This window comes from Nerophis ophidion, linkage group LG02, assembly GCF_033978795.1.
Source record: "Nerophis ophidion isolate RoL-2023_Sa linkage group LG02, RoL_Noph_v1.0, whole genome shotgun sequence".
Lineage (NCBI taxonomy): Eukaryota > Metazoa > Chordata > Actinopteri > Syngnathiformes > Syngnathidae > Nerophis > Nerophis ophidion.
The window spans coordinates 33,725,445-33,747,901 of NC_084612.1; the positions used below are offsets into that span (position 1 = coordinate 33,725,445).

General features: G+C 37.7%; 1 protein-coding gene across 1 annotated transcript in view; it reads left to right on the plus strand.

The window, feature by feature from the left end:
- crispld2 (cysteine-rich secretory protein LCCL domain containing 2) overlaps positions 1 to 22,056 on the plus strand; it is a 33,508-nt gene extending 11,452 nt beyond the window's left edge. Inside the window, exons 5-15 of the mRNA XM_061882397.1 lie at positions 2,944 to 3,059; positions 3,393 to 3,493; positions 6,442 to 6,621; positions 6,711 to 6,771; positions 8,185 to 8,251; positions 8,329 to 8,462; positions 8,542 to 8,585; positions 8,665 to 8,737; positions 8,838 to 8,913; positions 15,081 to 15,211; positions 20,589 to 22,056. Of these exons, the coding sequence (XP_061738381.1) occupies positions 2,944 to 3,059; positions 3,393 to 3,493; positions 6,442 to 6,621; positions 6,711 to 6,771; positions 8,185 to 8,251; positions 8,329 to 8,462; positions 8,542 to 8,585; positions 8,665 to 8,737; positions 8,838 to 8,913; positions 15,081 to 15,211; positions 20,589 to 20,640 (1,035 nt within the window). The 3' untranslated portion in view covers positions 20,641 to 22,056. The remainder of the gene's footprint in view (positions 1 to 2,943; positions 3,060 to 3,392; positions 3,494 to 6,441; positions 6,622 to 6,710; positions 6,772 to 8,184; positions 8,252 to 8,328; positions 8,463 to 8,541; positions 8,586 to 8,664; positions 8,738 to 8,837; positions 8,914 to 15,080; positions 15,212 to 20,588) is intronic.
- Positions 22,057 to 22,457: the final 401 nt, after the last annotated feature.

Below are 22,457 nucleotides of genomic sequence, written 5' to 3' on the forward strand. Positions count from 1 at the left end.
CAATGAAATCTCATATAGAAAATATACAACGGAAATTGGCAAGAAATATTTTTATAATATGTTTTGGACCAACAATTTTTCTGTATTCTCTACTGTTCGCTATTCTTACGATATCCAAGGAATTATTTTAAGTTAATAACTACAAAAATATGCTTAATTCACTAACTGTGTTACAAAAAAAATCCCTTAGAATAATATTTATTTATTTATTTGAATTAGGGAAATGCATATTCATCAACATAGAGCAACAATGTAAATATGTCAGACTTTGCACAACAGCTAATTGTCATCCGTTGTCCTAAGGCAGGTTAACCCTTGTGTAACGTTCATATTGTTGTTACTCAGCCAGCGTTTGTGGTTCTGATTGACCCATTGCATTTTGTGGCTTTTAATGCCTCACAATCAAACACTTTTATGTTCAAATACTGAACAGATGTTTATTGGGATAAGGTAACATTTTTTCAGTATTTGAACATAAAAGTGTTTGATTGTGAGGCACTAAAAGCCACAAAATACAACGGGATCATCAGATCCACAAACGCTGGCTGAGTAACAACAATATGAACGTTGCACGGAAAATTTGTCCGCCAGTTTCTGCATCACACAGGGATTCTTCTTTTATGTTTCTGCAGCTGCCGTTCCCACACAAGGTTGCAACATTGTTTGTCAACACTGTCTGCTCTCATTTTCTCGCACATTTGACCCTCTGATGTTCTGTGTACCTACACTCTGTCCTCCTCCTGTCCAGGCCTGCTGAGTGTATGTGTGTGTGTGTTGGTGTGTGTGTGTGTGTGTCGGCGTTTGTGTGTGTGGGTGGGTGGGTGCGTGTGATACACAGAACATCAATTTCCACACTTCTGTTAGCCCCTGGTCCACTGGACCCGGACATCTTATATGTAATAGAAATGTGTAGGGGGGTGGGGGGGTATGGTGTGTGGTCATTAAATTTGTATTCTGATATATGTTCTTCACAGAAAATGAGCCAAAGTCAGTGAGTCTTGGTTTGAAAATTTAATTAATTGTATCACTTTTTTTTAAATAAAAAATGTAAACGGGTCCCACAGACCCGAACACCACACAAGCCATAATAGAAAATAATACATAAATCACAAAACATTCCACACTACAAGCATATCATAAGAACAGACCATGGTCAAAAAAAAACAACTAAAAAAAAAACGTGAATAATCTGAATAAGCGTGCATGTCTAGTACACAATGTTGGCGAGAGACAATTCAAACCCTTTATTTATTGAATCCAAAATATTGAAATTCAATGGTTAGGTGCATTTGCAAACAGCTCAAAATATGCACAAAGCAAACTACAACCTTCTACTTAGAAACAAGTAAAGAAGAATAAATATAACCTCAGAAAAAAATCAAACTCAAAAAATTTGTATGCATGTTAAACACTTAAAACTTTTAGCTGCAGTATGAGGGATCAAATGATGTAATAGATTAAACAAAGAAGTCAAGCAATGTACTAACATGACCAACTTTTAAAATCTGTTCAAACAGTCTCCGATGAGTTTCACGGGCACCAACAGCGTCCCAACAAGCATCGATCCCCCATGTAGAAACGTCCTAACGACACACTATTACTTCATTAATATTGTGTGTAGACAAAATGAGATGTGGGAGGCCAAAACACAGCCAGCTCATTTTACGGATGGGACGTCACAGCAGGAAGCAGCGACTAAGATTTGTTTTTTACCCTCTAAAAAAACGGAATATCGTTTAAAAAAGTCATGATGTACGCAATCAGTTTATCCTCCCAGGAGGTACATTAATATCAGACACTTCGACTCTGAGGTTAATCGTCGAATCAGACTCCTCCGAATCGAATTGTCAAATCCCCTGACTGTTTTGAATGGTAAATGGTAAATGGGTTAAACTTGTATAGCACTTTTCTACCTTCAAGACACTCAAAGCGCTTTGACACTATTTCCACTTTCACCCATTCACACACACATTCACACACTGATGGCGGGCGCTGCCATGCCAGGCCCTAATCACGACCCATCAGGAGCAAGGGTGAAGTTTCTTGCTCAAGGACACAACGGACGTGATGAGGTTGGTAGAAGGTGGGGATCGAACCAGGAATCCTCAGGTTGCTGGCACGGCCACTCTCCCAACCCCGCCACGCCGTCCCCGGAAGATAGCCCTAACATCAATTTATAATTTCACTGAAATTACTGCATGATTTTCCTTGTCGGGTTATGTAGGGTACTTAAACCGGATTATATAGATGTACTTAATGTTATGGCGTTGGAGTGTCGATGAACTTACACAAAACCGTGTGGCGGCTAGGATGTGTTTAAAGAAACATCTGGACTCCTCCTCCTTCCGCCCTCCCTCTGAAACCGGATCAGGGCCATCTGGTAGCCATTTCCACTCATTGACCTGGATTCTTCCAAAGATGCGGCAGCGAGGGGACACTCAGCGTCTCCTCCGTGTCGTCTAAAACTTCCATGAAACGCACGCGCGCTCGCGCATACGTTTGTTCCTCCGAAGACGGACGGTTAACGAAAGTAGCACACATGAGTCTGCATGCTGACTCACGGCTTCCAGTGGCCTCGAAACCTCTTTAGCAGGAAAAGCGATAAACATTCCTGAGGAGGGAGAGCAACATATGTTTGAAGGGACGAGAGGAAAAGTGAGGAGGAGTTTTGGAAGGTCCAGTGTTGTCTTCCCCTTCAAATAGCACATCATTCATCTCTCGCACCGCTGCGGCCGGTTTTTCCTTTAATAAGGTGTTTTATTTGACCTCGGAAGCTGCGGACTGCAATATTAAGGCTTGTTCCTTTTTGCATTAGAAGGATGTGTGTGTTCAGGCGAGACCACTCCACATGTCCCACTGGCCTCATTAATCCTGCTTGCTTCCTCCTGGAATGACCTACTGACCCACAAGGTTTCCTCTTCTGTATCCACCGCCGTCTCACAGTTGGTGTGGGCCACGACCAGCAGAGTGGGCTGTGCCGTCCACGTGTGTCCAAGGATGAATGTGTGGGGAGATATCTGGGAGAACGCCGTCTACCTTGTGTGCAACTACTCCCCAAAGTAAGATTCCTGCCATTGACGCCTTGCATTTTTCCGCCAACAAAGTCCTGGCAGGGAACGCCGTTAACGTGCGTGCATGGTGGCTTGACCGCTCATTTAAGCACTGAATGACATTTTCAGGCCGTTAAAATTCCTTCAGAAGTCAGAACACAGGAAAAGAATAATGAAGCACCGGGAAAGAAAAATAAGAGCATGTTTCCATGGCTTGCAGGGAGACCAGGAGAGGGTTTTTATTAGCCTCTTAGGAGGGTTGACCGCAGTGTTAAAGTCATTACGAGGACGCTGGGCAGTGTCAGGGATAACTGACAACTCTTCTGTCTCCTGCTCCTGCAGAGGAAACTGGATCGGGGAAGCTCCTTACAAGAACGGACGCCCTTGTTCCCAGTGCCCTCCCAGTTATGGAGGAGTTTGCAGGAACAACTTGTGCTACAAAGGTGATTTCTTCAAAGGCATTCCGAGAAAAGTCACTGAAACTCTGAAGGTCCAATTTGTTTTGTTCTACTTTTAAACTGGCATACAAGCAGGAAAAGAAGTGAATCAGCGTTAATATGGAAATAACTGTTGAAAGACAAACGCAGAATGCGTGATTGGCAACAAATGTGCCACAACACAAGAAAGAACAAGAACATGTTGATGGGCCTGCTAACTGGGGCCTGTAGCTCTGGCCTGGGGTCTCCGGAAGCCGCCGTACTTATTAGTTGGTGCCGAGTGTCTGAATCCGTGAGTTTTAGATGCAAAACTACAAAACGAGCCACAGAGCTAGCATAAAACAGTTGTGTGTTTACATAAAAAATGCTAACACTTGGCACATGTGTTAACGATAGCATGATAACAGTCAGCATGTTTCATATACCAAGTCATACGACTCAAAGGTGTATGGATGCGGAAATACAAAAAAAGTGTAAAAAATCCACAAAAAAGTTAGTAAGCCTATATTAGCTTGCAAGCATTTTATCGTTTTGCATGCTAGCAGTTAACAAGTGTCACATACCAAGTTATATGACTGTGGTCTAAACGGTTGCAAAAGAAGCTAAAAAAAAGTTATCATGCTAATGTTGGCCTTGTCACGCCAAATTTCTTCCCCCTTACAAAAACCTTTACTTCCAGGGTCATGATTAATGCAGACATTTTGTTAACGCTATATTATAAAAATATAACGCCCTATTATAAAATTACAGACGTTTTGTTAACGCTATATTATAAAAAAAGTTAAAAAACAATTTACATACACAAGCTAAGGGATGACGCATTTACTTCCGGGGTCACGTTTCCTCTTGTCATCCCATAGCTTGTGTTTGTAAATTGTTTTTTAAATTTTTTTAAACTATAGCGTTAAAAAAACGTCTGTATTTTTATAATATAGCGTTATATTTTTATAATATAGCGTTAACAAAACGTCTGTATTAATCATGACCCTGGAAGTAAATGGGGGGGGGGGAGAAGGTTTTTGTAGGGAGAAGAAATTTGGTGTCACAGCCTGTTAGCAAGCTAACGATAACATGCTAACAGTTAGCTTGTGTCACATGCCAAGTTACATGACTCTAAGGTGTATGGCTGGGGAATCAGAATAAAAAGTGTAAAATTTGCCCCCAAAAAGTTATCACTTTAATGTTAGCATGCTAATATTAGCATGCTAACAGTTAGCAAGTGTCACATACCAAGTTATATGACTGTAGGGTAAACGGTTGCGAAATTAGCTCAAAAAGCTGGCACGTTGATGTTAGCATGCTAAGATGCTAATGTGAACATGCTGGTACGGTTCTCAACAATAGCTCTTTTCGTTATTTTGGTGCGTCTTTGTATGGTAATATTTTTCAAATTTGTTCAGTAATTAAAAATATATATACAAATATTGGGCCTGTCAAAAATATTGCAGTAATGACGTATGTAAGCAGATTAATCGTGCAAAGTATTTTGACCCAACATTCAGGTAAGGTAAAGGATTACTTTTAACTGAAAGGTGGCACAATTTATTGCATTCAAGTAAAACATTTAAAATCTGTTCATGTATGACATTCATACAATACAGTGTCATTTGTGTCCAAATATTGTGGTCTTTTTTAAAAGTCAGTTAACATTTTGCAATCGATTAATGCCTTATTAATAATCATGATTACCGGTAGAGCTGGGCGATATGGACCAAAACTGATACAGTGGTAATTTTTGTTATAACCGGCCTTCTGTCCGAATGCAGCAGAGACAGGCTCCAGCGTCCCCCGCTACCCCAGATGGGACAAGCGGTAGAAAATGGATGGATGGATACCGTATTCCGTATACATGTGTTGCAAAATGAGTTACACAGAAAGTTCCTGTCAATGTTTATTTACAAACAAACGTTTGTTGTAACACGACAGTAAAAACGGTTGATCAAACAAAACAGAAGTCACTGTCATGGACCCCCAATCAGCTAAACAGGCTCAATATGATAGTGATGTCTTGGTCAATTTACTGAGTTTGTAAAACTAAAACAATACAATAAGAATGCCGTTGTAAGTTAATAATACTAACATTGACACCTGTAAACGTGCTATCATATTACCTAATGCTAACGACATTAGCATCATTATATAATGATAGCACATACAACATTTGAATGAAAACACTCCTACAGACCTCACACATGGGGCTTGTTTAGTCAGTATTAACAGTTTTAGTTATACTGTAAAACTTACAAATGTTGTTTGAATCCATTAAAGTAAAAACTCTATGGACAGCTTGAAGACTGAACGGCACTCTACTTCTGGTTGAAAGCACTACCGGTGAGCAAACTTTTTGAAATGATGGTGCAATAGCACAAAAAATTAAACACATTCTCATTGTATTTTCTTTTTTTCTTTTTCTTTTCCTGAAAACTAGTTTTATCTTGCAATTTATTTTGACCGTACAAGCAGTGCAAGACCAATGCACACATCATTACAAATATGAGTGAGGAAATTCCGACTTGTGGGCTCGCTGGAAAATTTCACCCCAAAATCCAGCCTGAAAGAACTTTAGATAAAATTGTTACTTCTGTGCAAGTAAATGACAGGCATTCAAGTATAATGTTTAAAAATGTTCTTGGATGATATTCCGACAATAAAATGTAATTTATGTACAAATATTGTTTTTTTTCTTAAACACATTTTAATTATGCAACCAAGTGATTAATCATGATTAATCCAAATTACAAAATGTGATCAATCGGATAAAAAAAAAAAAAATCCTCATTTGACAGTCCTACTACAATATTGTTTGATGTTATGTGAATCGGTACAAGGTAGTATGACGGACCTATAAAAGTAGGGAATTTAGTACCCATCCCTCCTGATTACATTGAAATATTGGTTTGACAGTCCACTACGTACCTTTCATTTGACTTGACCAGCTTTTTCTCCAATGTTAGAATCCCAGCGCTCTGAGACGGAGGATATGAACGAGGTGGAGAAGCCTCAGGTGCCCGTCGTCCCCCGTACCACCGCCAAACCTGCACCCAAACCCAAACCTTCGCCTCCGAGGAAACCGGTCTCCAGGCCGTCTGATCCGAGCACACCGTCCTCAAAGAATCCTAGCAGCACCTACTTGGGTACCAAGGAACCACCACCCAGACATGATCACAAATCCACTTTTGCAATGTTACACATCTCTTTATTTTGACTTTTACTTATTTTGCAGCTCAGAGCATAAAGTGTGAGACTAGACTGAGAGACAAGTGCAGAGGAGTCACCTGCAACAGGTACTCTTTTTTTCCACCTAAGTTATATTTGCACGAGCTTATGACATGCAATATAAAAAAAAGGAATTGATAATGTCCAAAAGTTATTAACTGAACAGTATGTTTGTTATTGTGATTGAAGTCCTATGGCAGCTGTTTGTAATATTTTAGATACCTTATTTAGCTACATAAACGGCACCCAATTACTTTTAAATTAATTTTAATATTAAGTACGTATAATTAGGATATTTAGAACTATTAAACAAACATTAACATACATTTTAAATTGCAGTCATTAATATAATTCATTGCTTATCCTCATTATGATTTTATTTTTTTAAAATGTTCAAAGAGAATAGAAGAAATATGTTTCTGAATTAGGTATATATAATTTAAATATAAAAAAAAAAAAAAATTGAAATATAAACAGTCATTATTTTCAACTCTTGCTAACATTGTCACCTGTAATGCAATAAATAATTTTTTATACTTTAAAATGTTCAGAGAGAAAATAAGGTAGATAAGTTAAAAATTAGGTAAATATAATTAGAATTTTTAAAAACAAAAAATATGAACATACATTTATAATGAGTCATTATTATCTTATTATTAATAATATTGTAAACTGTTCTGCAATAACGCAAATGTATTTATTTTTTTAAATGTTCAAAGAAAATATAATTAATAAGTGTAAAATTAAGTAAACATAGTTAGAATACTATAACAATTATTTATCAGTGTTGGCCCTGCGATGAGATGGTGACTTGTCCAGGGTGTACTCTGCCTTCTGCCCGATTGTAGCTGAGACAGGCTCCAGAATCCCCCGCGACCCTAAAAGGGACAAGCGGTAGTAAATGGATGGATGGAATATACATCTAATACGGCAGTCATAATAATCAATTATTGCTAATATTGTAACTGTAACACAATAGCTCATTATCTTATAATTTTTTTATACTTAACAATGTTCAAATAGCAATAATTGATTATGGCACATTTTTCTAACTGAGCGATGGATGAGTTAACAAATGAAAACATTATTTTTTTGCATTTTAAAATTCAAAAAGGTTTAAATTTGAATTTATACAGGATTTTAATCATTGTCTTCCAATCATGAATTTTTATTAACGATTGCAACTAAGCATTCTTAAGTAATAGAATAAATACTTATTCTGGCATTTAATTGATTTCCAACATAACATAGTATAAGAAAGAAGAAAATTAACCTCGATAAACAAAACATTAGAAATAGCTCACAGTATGTCGTTGTTGTACAATGCAAGCTACAACCATAAAAAAACATATCGTTCAATAAATACCCCTCTAGTCAAAACTGAACCATTATCACCTTTCGACAAGGATCTGATTGAACAGGTGTACTTATTGTAGCTGCATCCATGTTTACACCAGGTGACTTTGTCTCTGACTTTGCAGATATAGGTGCCCTGCTAACTGCCTAAATAGAAAAGGAAAAGTTTGGGGAACGCTCTACTATGATGTGGTGAGTGTGCTTACAAGAAAAATGAACATTTCATTGAAACCAATAGTGACCGAAAGAGGCTCTTTGTCATTGTAAAGCAATCAAGTATTTGCCGTGCTGCCATTCACTTTGGTGCCATCGACAACAATGGCGGCCTTGTAGACATTACCAGGATGGAGAACAAGTTACCCTTTTTTGTCAAAGCCAACAAAAACGGGATGGAGTCTTTCAGGTTGTCCATTTTAAACAGAATAACCACTTTTACTGGTATTTCTGGCTTTTCTAACGTGACATTTTAATGTATTTGACAGTAAATATAAACCAGGAAATGCATTTATGCTGGCCAAAGTACAAGGTAAGAGAACACCTACAGACAAACAAAGTATGCCATGCACGTCCACTAACTAAACTAAACTTTCTTGTGTCTTTAACAGAAACGAATGCAGATTGCTACACCACCGTTGCGGAGATTTGCCCGTTCAAAAAGCCTCTGTCACATTGTCCAAGGTGCATTGTCACATACCCTCATAAATATAACTTATGCTGAATAGAATTGTACACTCTGCTGTTGCTGCAACTCCATTCTAACATCTGATTGGTTCCTCAGGGTCATCTGTCCTTCTGACTGCAAGAGTCAGCCCTCCTATTGGTCACCAGTCATTGGCAACAACATCTACACGGACGTAAGTGATGATGTATTGGCATCACTGCGATGGGTCCAAGTGGGTGCATGGGTGTATAGTATAATAATTACATGATTGCACTCTTTACAGTACAATGGTTTAACTCAACAACAAAAAAAAATTGCTTGGAGTGCAATAATTGCATTATTAAAGTAATGTACACATATTTTTACTGGAGGGCTAAAGAGAGTCTCTGCATAACTGACTGAGTCAATAATCTAGAAAAGTAAGAAATTAAGAACTCAAAGATAACACAACTTGTAGTAAGAACAAACTTTGTCAAACATCCTTAAAAAAGTTGTATATACATTATAAATATACATACACACATATAAACTGTATCTATACACATGTATTTACATATGTGTATATAGATGTATATGTATGTGTATATATGTATATATATATATTTATTAATATATATATATATGTATGTATGTATGTATATATACATATATGTATATATATATATATATATATATATATATATATATATATATATATATATATATATATATATATATATATATATATATATATTACAAATTTTAATCGAAGTTAATCGCACCATTTCTCCGATCAATCGCGATTAACTGCATTGGATACGCAAAGCCCAATAATGAATTCAAAAGTAGTGTGTAATGCACCTTTATTGGAATATTCTCCCACATGAACAAAAGCGCCAAAACATTTGTTGTGCAAACACAATTTAAATCAGTCCTTGTTAAACAGTAGCAGTTAAACAGCATATTTTATGAAAATCAACTCAAAAAATGTAAATACAAACATTTAAGCTTATTGCCACTGCCAGGGTATTTAAGTTATCCTGTTTTTTATGGAAAATAAATATAATCTACATACAAATCTCTGAGCCACAATCATAACATCTGAACGGGCAATTTCTGAGGTAACAGCAGAAACATTTTTTTTATCAGGGATCTTATGTTTAAAAAACCTATATTATAGGTAGTGGGCTGTTTTAGGGAATTTTTGATCAAATTATCCATAGTAGCAATATGAATAATGTTTTGTTTATTCTGCGTAGTGCACTTAAGATAATTATGACCATATCTAGGAATTGATATGATGGGAATTTTCCGATTGTTTGCTTAGTGCTTTGATAAACTGAACGCATCATATACATGGTACTATATTGTGATGTTATGAGCCAGGGAAAAAAAGAACTACCCTACCCAGCATGCAACAGGAGTGACGAGCATGCGCGGTAGCCCGGTAAAGGATGTGTCGCCATGACGGCATCTTGTATGTTGTGATATGCACGCTCTGAAAGCAAACGTTAAGAACTCAGCCAACACGCCTCGTCTGCATTATTCATAAATAGACAGACAACACATACACTCCGCTGCTTCACAGGCCGCTGGATGTAGCCGGCAAAGTATTCCCATGCTAGCTAGCCGGTCTAGCAAGCACGCGTCATTCAGTCCAAAACGGCCCGATCTATCCACATTCAGAATTGTCTGGCGGTCGTAAGTGATCCCGGAGTGACCACGCTGTAAACCAGCCATGAAATTTGCAGAATTGTCCGGTATTTTTGCCGAATGTTCCATCTTTACCAAGAGCCCCTCGACGCATCCGGGCGACGCCATCTTGTTAAGAAAGGGCGTTAACAAAATAAAAGCATGTAAACAACATACGCAAATGTGCGATAAAATAATTGTCGGCGTTAATAGATTGATGAGTTAACTCGTAATTAACGCATTAATTTGCCCACCCCTTATATATATATACATATGGCGTGGTGGGTAGAACAGCCGTGCCAGAAATTTGAGGGTTGCAGGTTCGCTCCCTGCCTCTTGCCATCCAAATCATTGCTCTTTCCCCCAGTGGCGGTCACACTGGTGAATAAATGATGGGTGGTGGTGGTCGGAGTGGCCGTAGGCGCGAACTGGCAACCACGCTTCCGTCAGTCTACCCTGGGGTAGCTGTGGCTACAAATGTAGCTTACCACCACCAGGTGTGAATGAATGATGTGTTCTCACTTTTCTGTGAAGCACTTTGAGTGTCGAGAAAAACGCTTTGTAAATTTAATCCATCCATCCATCCATTTTCTACCGGTTGTACCTTTTGGGGTCGCGGGGGGTACTGGCGCCTATCTCAGCTGCATTATTCGAGCGGAAGGCGATTTACACCCTGGACAAGTCGCCCACTCATCGCAGGGCCAACACAGATGGACAGACAACATTCATATATATCCATCCATCCATCCATCCATTTCCTAATGCTTATTCCCTTTGGGGTCGCGGGGGGCGCTGGTGCCTATCTCAGCTACAATGGGGCGGGAGGCGGTGTACACGCTGGACAAGTCGCCACCTCATCGCAGGGCCATTCATATATGTATATATATCCATCCATTTTCTACCGCTTATTCCCTTTGGGTTCTGGGGGGCTCTGGTACCTCTCTCAGCTACAATCGGGCGGAAGACGGTGTACACCCTGGACAAGTCCCCACCTCATCGCAGATATATATATATATATATATATATATATATATATATATATATATATATATATATATATGTATATATATTTTTATATATATATATATATATATACAGTGTATATATTAGAGGCTGTAAAGTAATTAGAAATAAAACTAGATAAAGTATCTAAGTAAATTTAATATCTAAATTACTACACTAACTTTAGAACTGTCTAAAGGAAAGTCACGGTAACTTTTACTTTAAAATTCCAAGGATAAAACTATGATTCCTTCTCATTTATTCCATATTGTGCTCAACTGTGAGAGTGTGTGTTCTGATCATGTTTAAACAGATGCTTTTTTTCACAAGAACCAAGGTCCTGGATGTTAATTCAATACCAAATTGAAGAGGGAAGTTTGCCAAACATGATAAACATAAAACAATACAGTATAAAATACGTCAATAAAGTCAAATTTTTGTGGTAATTTGCCAATACGCTGTCATATGGACCCTTGCTTGCCAGCACACACAAAACACACTCACATGCATGCACGCACACATAATGACTCTGTTTTCGCTACACAGCACAGCGCTGATTATAAGGTGACTGTAAAATATATATATATATATATATATATATATATATATATATATATATATATATATATATATATATATATATATATATATATATGTATATATATATATATATATATATATATTCTTTTTTTTTTTTTTTTTCGGGTTTCAGGCGATGGTCTGGAGTCCCATTATGCTACTGTTTATTTACCTGAATCGCTGCAGATTTGGGTGTATTTTGAAAGGTTTAGTGGCAAATATATAAGCGATCATGAAACAATATTTAAAATGGGATGAAGTGGAGGCAGCACGGTGTAACAGGGTTTAGTATGTGTGCCTCACAATACGAAGGTCCTGGATTCGATCTTGGGCTCAGGATCTTTCTGTGTGGAGTTTGCATGTTCTCCCCATGACTGCGTGGGTTCCCTCCGGGTACTCCGTCTTCCTCCCACCTCCAAAGACATGCACCTGGGGATAGGTTGATTGGCAACACTAAATTGGCCCTAGTGTGTGAATGTGAGTGTGAATGTTGTCTGTCTATCTGTGTTGGCCCTGTGATGAGGAGGCGACTTCTCCACCCATGTGCAGCTGGGATAAGCTCCAGCACCCACCGTGAACCTTGTAAGGTACAAGCGGTAGAAAATGAATGGAGTGGAATTTAACTCTCTTAAGAAAAATATATTTAAGTAATGTATTTGATTGATATAACGAGTGCTGTGCTGCTGTTATCGTGACACTAATGAGAAAATGGATAAGTTAGTTTGCAGTTGATTTCCTTCTGCAAATATTAGTTTATTCTTCAATTCATGTCTGCAGTTGTTTTCATGCTGTGAAGTTCATGTTTTGTCTCATCATTTAGCTATAGATGCCCCTGTTGTTCAGCAATATAGAAATATCAAGGTTCAGTATTTAATGTTGAGCCTACAAGAGATTTATTCATCTACAAACCCCGTTTCCATATGAGTTGGGAAATTGTGTTAGATGTAAATATAAATGGAATACAATGATTTGCAAATCGTTTTCAACCCATATTTAATTGAATGCACTGCAAAGACAAGATATTTGATGTTCAAACTCATAAACTTTATTTTTTTTTTGCAAATGATAATTAACTTAGAATTTCATGGCTGCAACACGTGCCAAAGTAGTTGGGAAAGGGCATGTTCACCACTGTGTTACGTCACCTTTTCTTTTAACAACACTCAATAAACGTTTGGGAACTGAAGAAACTATTTGTTGAAGCTTTGAAAGTGGAATTCTTTCCCATTCTTGTTTAATGTAAAGCTTCAGTCGTTCAACAGTCTCCGCTGTCGTATCTTACGCTTCATAATGCGCCACACATTTTCGATGGGAGACAGGACTGGACTGCAGGCGGACAGGGAAAGTACCCACACTCTTTTAGTAGGAAGCCACGCTGTCGTAACACGTGGCTTGGCATTGTCTTGCTGAAATAAGCAGGGGCGTCCATGATAACGTTGCTTGGATGACAACATATGTTGCTCCAAAACCTGTATGGACCTTTCAGCAATCTCACTTGTTTTGAGGCTACGCTCAAACTGCTTGACCATCATGTGGATTAAGCCGGATTAAGACATTGACTCAGTACCTTTCCATGCTACAGTACAGTGTACAGTAGTATAAAAAGTATGTGTACAGTGTACTGTACTGTAGTAGAGTTTCCTTTGTGTCCCAGTCAGAGACAACATTCATAGTAATTGGAGTCTTGAGTTGAAATATTTTAAAATTAAATGATCTTTTAAAGGTGAACTGCACTTTTTTTTGTAATTTTTTCTAGCCTTCCCAGTCTTTGTGTGAAACAGCACACATTAAATGGCTTAAAATACATCCAAACACCTCCATCAGGGTTTTATATACATGATGTAAATATATATGCAATGTAGTAACAGGCACATTTATATTAACATTTAATATTTACATATTTGGATCATTTTAGGCATAAGGGGCACATTAATTTCACGAATGCATCACAAAATTTGCTTTTTCCTTCAACATCACCTATTACTGCTCACTGTAGACTTCATGAGAGCCAACAAACATAATAAAACACCACTTACTATGCAATATCTGCTGTTAATGGGATGCCATACAATGTTTATATATTCCTGTTTAGATGAAGTATAGTCTTCACGAAGAAAAAAGGGGGGTGGAAACAAGCCTCTTGTTGGGTCTTTTTCTCCATTGCCTGGTCTAAATTGGCTGTCAAAGTGTACCCACTTTTTGAGTTTATGTCCACATCATTTTACTATCCAGATGAAAGGCCTAATTTGTAATCAAGAACAAAATTTCTCGAGCTCTGAGGTGAGAAAGCAGCTCAGCAGCTGATGATGTCAATACAGTAGCAAAAGGAAGTTACCTTTCTCTGATCAATGCGCTGCTAAAAATAGGTCCTTAATATGTGTGCTTATAATAACAATATCATTAATACTTGTACTTAATATTCAAGTCATGAAATGCAAATGCAGTATTATTGCCACTTTTTGGATGGTTATTTCTTGGGTTTCATGATTTGAATAAACAAAAGAGACACAATGACGTCATGGCTCCCTGGTAAGCTGCCTTTTATGTACTAGTTAGAATGCATAAAAAAAGAGATATGTGTTCTTGTCCCTCATAAGATTTGTGAATTATGGTCAAAATTCCCCCAAAATGCAGTTCCCCTTTAAGGGGAGAAGAATACTGAGAAGCGATGACGACCTGACATGACTTCCTGTGCCGGAAACAACACAAATACTCTTTGTCCATCATCATTGCGACTTCTTGTAAAAAACATGTAGAAAGTGGATTGCTTGAGTGCGAAACAGACTAAACAGTGATGTGCAAAAATTCACGTCACCTTCCTGACGCAGCATGTTGAGTTTACGACTGGCACTGACACATCACGTCTATGTGAAGTTTCATAGGCTTTTTCCTTTTTTTTTTTCCTACCTGGTATGAGCTTCTCCTTGAGATGACATCCAGCTGGCTGCACATCAAAGTCGCTCAGGGACAGCTGGACTGTCCACCTCATTGCCCGTCAACACATCCCAGCACTGGGCTGCAAATGTGACCTGGGATGTATGAGCGGAGCTGTGTTCTAACAGAAATATGTGGACCTGGTGCTAAAATGTTCCCTCTTTTTCTTGACAGAACTCCAGTATTTGTAAGGCAGCCATCCATGCAGGGGTGATCCCACCAGACGGGGGCTTTGTGGACGTCCTGCCTCTGGACAAGAGAAAGAATTATGTTGGTGTCTTGAAAAATGGCATCCAGTCTGAAAGGTAATTTGAACATTTGTAATGTTTTTAACACCCTTCATTTTGTTCACCTTGTAACAAAAAAAAAGAAGCCTTTTTTTATTTTGGCCCTGAACTTTGTTTGCAAGTCTCATTCTCTGTGAATAATCTTAAATGACAAGCAGGTTAGTAATATGAATGTGTACACCAACCAAATGAGGATTGTTCAGCCTTGGCAAGATCTGTTCAGTCCTGCATTTTTTTCCTCACTGTTTTGAGTAGCACACAGCCTGAGGAGTCTTCTTTTTACAAATGGAGTTCATAAATTTAACTGGTTTTATATTTTATTGCAGATGTTACCTCTGCTCATTTGATTCATTTACCTTAACAGTCAGGTGACTGTACGCATAATGCAGTAAATTGTACAGATAAATAGAAATAGTATATAATAGAAAGTACTTTATTGATCCCTGGGGGAAATTCAGCTCCACAGTTCGCTCACAATAGACAATAATAATAATAAATAATATATAACATATATACATAATATATGAATAGTATAAATATATTCTACATACATTCTACATTTAAGTGCAGTCAAGGAACATGTGCATTATACAGTCTGATGGCTGTCGGTATGAAGGACCTCCTGTGTCGTTCCGTGTTGCATTTAGGGAGTCTGAGCCTTCCACTGAATGTGCTCATTCTCTCCGCAAGGTCCGAGTGTAGTGGGTGGAAGGTGTTGTCCATAATGGCTAGGAGTTTTGCTAGCCATTTTGAAGAATAGTCTCCACTGCGGTGTAGACTAATGGGGATCCTTAATAAACTAAACTAAACTAAACTAAACTAAACTCTCTGACACCACCGCCAGAGAGTCCAGCTCCACTCCCACCACGTTACTGGCCTTCTCTACCAACTTGTCCAGTCTGTTTGTGTCCCTCACTCTTAGCCCGCTGCCCCAATAGATACACATTATCAGGCTTTGTTATCTGTGTTGGTCTGGACCCCAAGATACAGAGACGCAGAAAATAAGCTTTTTTTGTTAGGGAACACACAGTTAAGAGTACCTGCTCAGTGGCCTTGTGGTTGGAAAGTCCGCCCTGAGACTAGAAGGTCGTGAGTTCAAACCCCTGCCGAGTCATATCAAAGACTATAAAAATGGACCCATTGCCTTTCTGCTTGGCACTCAGTGTCTAGGGTTGGAATTGGGGGTTTAAACACCAAAATGATTCCCGAGCGTGGCCACCGCTCTTGCTCACTGCTCCTCTCACCTCCCAGGGGGTGAACATGGGGATGGGTCAATGCAGAGGTTAATTTCACCTCACCTAGTGTTGGGACTTGAACTTGAACTTAACTTAACACAAAAAAACATAGATGTGCAGTTGGGAAGTGCACAAAGAGCAAGCATGTGTATGAAGAGCAAAGCAAAATTATCCGGTCCCATCCAAAAGACATAAGAAGCATCTTGATTGGCAACCAGGGACAGGTGAGGGAGCCATTGCACAAACAAGAGGAGTGGTGGCAAATGGAGGCAAAAAGGAACTAGAACAAAAATAGGAGTGCTGGACTGAAATTATAAAAAATAAATAATACATGTCTTGTGGGATTTTGACATTTTCAACAGTATTTTAATTCAGAGTACTCTATGATAAAAAAAAAAATTAAAACAAATTCTAGTTCAAATGTATAATTTCTGGCCTTAGGATTGTACTTGAATATATCTTCATTATTATCATTATTAACAATTCTACAATTTTTTTTCGCAAGAAATATGTTAAAAAGCCAAGGAGCCCCACGTTTCTATTGAAACAATGACAACAGGTCACATTGTGGAAGTTGCACGCAACACGCAACAATAACTGCATGTCAAATTAAATTCATGTCGCACTATTTGTATGATGAAATCCACAAGGTGAGAACCTGACTGCCGCTCCCGGCGAAATTAATAGTGACTGACCGGGGTACAGGCGCAACAACGTCCAAAACACTCACAAACCACCAAAAGACATGCAACTTCACAAAACACAACACTTAAGTGTGGGGTGAACGTGCAGCACCGTCCAAAACACATTCAATACATGGAGAACGCAACGGATGAAACCGGGAGTCAGCATACTAGAAAGTAAACCCCAGAGATATACATAGCTCTGATGCTGCTGTCCATTGGAACGTTGCACAAGTCACAAAATCCAACATCATATTTATCTTTAGAACCGTACTCATGTGCCGCCAAATAACTTCTGTGGACACAGAATGGTTTGGAAATGGTTCTTCATTTGAGGTGTGCGCAGAAGAAAGATGCTTTTATTCATCATGATTAATGTCTTCTTGAACTATACAAGGGCTTCCTGCATGTTTCTCACATCCTTCCCAGTCTGTGGCCAGCTCAGACGGTGCAAAAGTAGGCGAGGAAGGCCCTGTGGCCGGTGCTGCCGTAAGAGTAATGGTGTGGTTTGCTGCGTGGATGGGCCACACATGGGATCTGTGCTTACTTTATAGCCTGGTATTTCAATGGAGTGTGCAAAGTGATGTTTGGGCCAAAATACTCCAACTGCTTGGACTACAATGAGAGCGTAAAAGCCCACACTTGTGGCATCCGGCTAGGGGGTCAGTAAATGGCTGAGTGGAAGTCGATGCTGTGGGCCAGCATCATGGCAGCTTGGCAGGACTCACAGTGTATCTGATTACTTGAGGCTGTCAACCACCTAATCAGTGCTTTCCTATAAGAATAATTATGTGTGATATGATACCAGGTGCGCGGGCATATCTCGATCATGAACAAAGGTGCTGCTTCAAGGTCTCTAAACTAATGAACTCATCATAAAGTCATTATGACAACATACAACATGTGTTAGCTGGTAAGGTCAGTGCCAGTAATATGTCCCATTTACCACATTGGCCTTGTTTCTTCTGGCGAACATGATTAAATAATGTTGGAAATACAAACCCCGTTTCCATATGAGTTGGGAAATTGTGTTAAATGTAAATATAAACGGAATACAATGATTTGCAAATCATTTTCAACCCATATTCAGTTGAATATGCTACAAAGACAACATATTTGATGTTCAAACTGAAAAACATTTTTTTTGTCTGCAAATAATCATTAATTTTAGAAATTGATGCCAGCAACACGTGACAAAGAAGTTGGGAAAGGGGGCAATAAATCCTAAAAAGTTGAGGAATGCCCATCAAACACTTATTTGGAACATCCCACAGGTGTGCAGGCTAATTAGGAACAGGTGGGTGCCATGATTCGGTATAAAAACAGCGTCCATGAAATGCTAAGTCATTCACAAACAAGGATGGGTTGAGGGTCACCAATTTGTAAGCAAATTGTCGAACAGTTTTAGAACAACATTTCTCAACGATCTATTGCAAGGAATTTAGGGATTTTACCATCTATGGTCCGTAAAATCATCAAAAGGTTCAGAGAATCTGGAGAAATCACTGCACGGAAGTGATGATATTACGGACCTTTGACCCCTCAGGCGGTACTGCATCAAAAACCGACATCAGTGTGTAAATGATATCACAACATGGGCTCAGGAACACTTTATAAAACCACTGTCAGTAACTACAGTTAGTCGCTACATCTGTAAGTGCAAGTTAAAACTCTACGATGCAACGCAAAAACCATTTATCAACAAAACGTAAAATACGACAACAAGACCCTGGACTGTTGAACAACTAAAGCTGTACATCAAGCAAGAATGGTAAAGAATTCCACTTTCAACGCTTCAACAATTAGTTGCCTCAGTTCCCAAACGATTATTGAGTGTTGTTAAAAGAAAATGTGATGTAACACAGTGGTGAACATGCCCTTTCCCAACTACTTTGGCACGTGTTGCAGCCATGAAATTCTAAGTTAATCATTATTTGCAAAAAAAAAAATAAAGTTTATGAGTTTGAACATCAAATAGTTGGTCTTTGTAGTGCATTCAACTGAATATGGGTTGAAAAGGATTTGCAAAACATTGTATTCCGTTTATATTTACATCCAACACAATTTCCCAACACATATGGAAACGGGGTTTGTACTTATTTTGCATTAAACCAGAGCTATTGTTCAAGGTAACATACAAATTGCAATGCTGTTGCATTGTTGGTCAAAAGATGCGGTGCCAATTCGTAACCAGCTTATTTGGTAGTTAATACAAAATTATACACCTACATTTGATAAAATAAACTGAAAATACTACCATAAACATAAATAATTTTCATAACACAAAGACTGAACTTGGTTTTGGAAATACAATGGAATGACTTCAAATAAAATGACATAAATTAAATTAATTAAATATTATTTTACTAGCTATTTTGCTCTTCAGGCTCAGAGAGAAGCTGTAACTTTTAGGTAAATAATAGAATGGAATGGAATAAAATAGAATACAATAAACCTTTTCTACCGATTATTCTGTTCACAGTCAAGCTGTCACACCCCCAGCTAAACTAAAGTAACATTAATTTAAATTAATCAAATAAACTAAAAAAAATCTTTATTGCATTGATTTCACAGCTACATCTTGCAATCTAGACAAAAAAAGACAAAATCATATCTTTTATTACTATGCAAAATGTACACTATGACTATTACTTATTAATGTACACTATAACTATTAATGTACCCTAATACTATGACTACTCTTAAGCATGTCAAAGAAAATAAGAAATAAATAATAAAAAGGAGGCCACATAATGGACTAGTATATACAAATATAAAATAACCGTAACAAAATAAACAACTACACTAAAATACAAATATAAATAAAAATAAAAAGAAGAAAATTTAACTACATTTTAAATACCTAAAACAAACAAATTAAATGAAATAAAAAAATTGCATGCAAAAAGTCAATTTCAACAGTTACTTATTGCAATGTAAACAAAAAAGAAAATAATGGTACCGCCGAAATCATATATATTTCATACTGCTATGCAAGCTGTACACGGACTACTCTTAAGTATGTCTACGTTGTATTTCTATAGCATTGTCCCTTGAGAGCAATAATGAAAACGGTTCATGAAAATGACAATTTTCCTAGTATATGCAAATCTAAGATAACTTTAATAAAATAAATCAAATTAAAGGACATTAATGGCTACAATAGATATTTCAAGAACAATTCATAAAATATTTTAACCACCAAAATAACAGTATGGGTGTGATTTTTAAATTTCTTTGGTCGCTCACAAACAGAAAAACAGAACAATGAAAAAAGACTGACTTAGCTTAGCTTATCAAGTTACTCTTTTGTTGACGGCAGCCAGGGGAAGCATTCTGACAATCCTTATCATGCACAGTACTCACCTTACTCTCTTCAAGGGATGCCACGTTTTTTTAACCATCTTTTTGAGAGATTATGTATTCTTGCAAATCACATACTGCTTTCCAAATTCTAATATCTTGGCTGTATTGCAGTAAGAGCAACACAGATGGAGGTTCCTTCCGTGTCTTCGCCGTGAGGGAGTGAGACGTCCGTCAAGATTTCCTTAAGTCATCTCAGCAGCTCATGAGGATCAGGACGTGCTCATAGGTTTGATTCCACAGCCAACCACGTGCTTTCAGTGGAAGCAGAGTGTCTTGATTCGGTGACTCTATCCCTCTTTAAGTAGATACATAGTGCAAAATTATGTGGTTTTCCACATGGAGATATCTTTTGAAATGCCTAATGTGTGAGTGAGGTTGTAAATTATAATGAATTGAACAGCTGGTGCTGGGTCTATGTCATTTTTGAGTTATGTTTACATTAATTTCATTTTTTTTCTTACGCAGGAATGTATACTTTATTTAATCAGCGTGTACATAGGATATGATATTTTGTTTTTGTTTGAAAAGAATACCATACAGTATAATAACATTTTTGTGTTTATCTTTTATTGTCCCTTCTTGTTCTGCTGGACACTCTTTATTTGCCAACTGTAAAATGTAATGCAATGACCATGCTTTTATTTTGAAATGTATGAGTATGTTTCAACACATTGGATATGTTCACAGGATGCACAGAAGGTGTTGTGTAATGCGTAGTCCATAAATGCCAGATGTTAAGAATGTTCAAGTATGTCTTCTGTATATATTTCATGACCATAAGTCGCTTTTGCTTCTTTTTTTTTCTTTTTTTACAATTCTTATGTCATGAAAAAATGCTAGATTAGCTTTCCCTACCCTCACAAGACAGATGAATGTGTCACATAAGCATTTCATGTCAGGTCATAATTTGAATTGTTTGCCTGGTGTTGTCATTAGGTATCACTGATAAATTCCATACTGGTAAATATACTGATATTCTATCAGTATATGCACTTTTGTAATGTTTTACACAGTGATTCATTCAAACCCAGCAGGCACAAGACATTAAAAGAACGTTGAGAACTTGAATTAGGTCCGGATTTTGAACAACTCAAACATAATGTTGAGACAACAACGTTTAATCAATGTTGGGTTGTGACGTTGATTTAACCATTGAAATATGGTCATTTCTCAACCTGCACCCAACATTGTCTATATTTACAACTATTTTGCAACATTGTTTCAAAGTCAGTTTTAAAGGACATGTATGTATGATCAACGTTGTATCAATGTCTTGTGTGTGCTTGGATTTGTATCCTTATTAGAAAATTGGACACAATCGCTAAATCCACTAAGTAAAGCTTATATCCGTATTCTACCTCAGTCCTATCGCTATGCTTGGCCTTTAGGTCTTTAACATATAGCAGTTGTAATAGCAAGTATGGTGGCTTTTGTAAAGTTACGGGAACTGTTAATAATATCAATGTGTATTTTTTGGAGCAAAGTCATGGTTACGTGTTACTTATATGCAGGCATGTATAAACGGTTTCTCTATTTTGTTTTTGCACAATTTGAAAATAAAATGTACATTTAAACAACAGTCAGTGTTTCCTATTTGTTTTTATATCAGCCAGAAAATTAGGTACTCCAATTTTTTTCATATCTCTGGTCTGCAGAGCAAGGAAGGGGATGTGCAGGCTAGAAGTCTGTTTATTTAGGGTAATATAAAAACATTGCAAAACAGATCTAGTGCAGTATGAAAGGGCATAGAAGACACACACTTGTGGAGGTACAAAGCACAATGATCCAGCACCAGGGAGGAGCAACAGGTGAAACAAAAAAAGATTACATTAATTAATGGAAAAGAGGTTAAGAGCAGAAAGTGGAATCCAACAGGAAGTAGAACCAGAATAGGAACACCAGGACAGGAAATGAGCGAATGCATCAGTTCAAAACTAACATGTGAGATCATGACAAATCCATCATAACATCTGCCTTTAT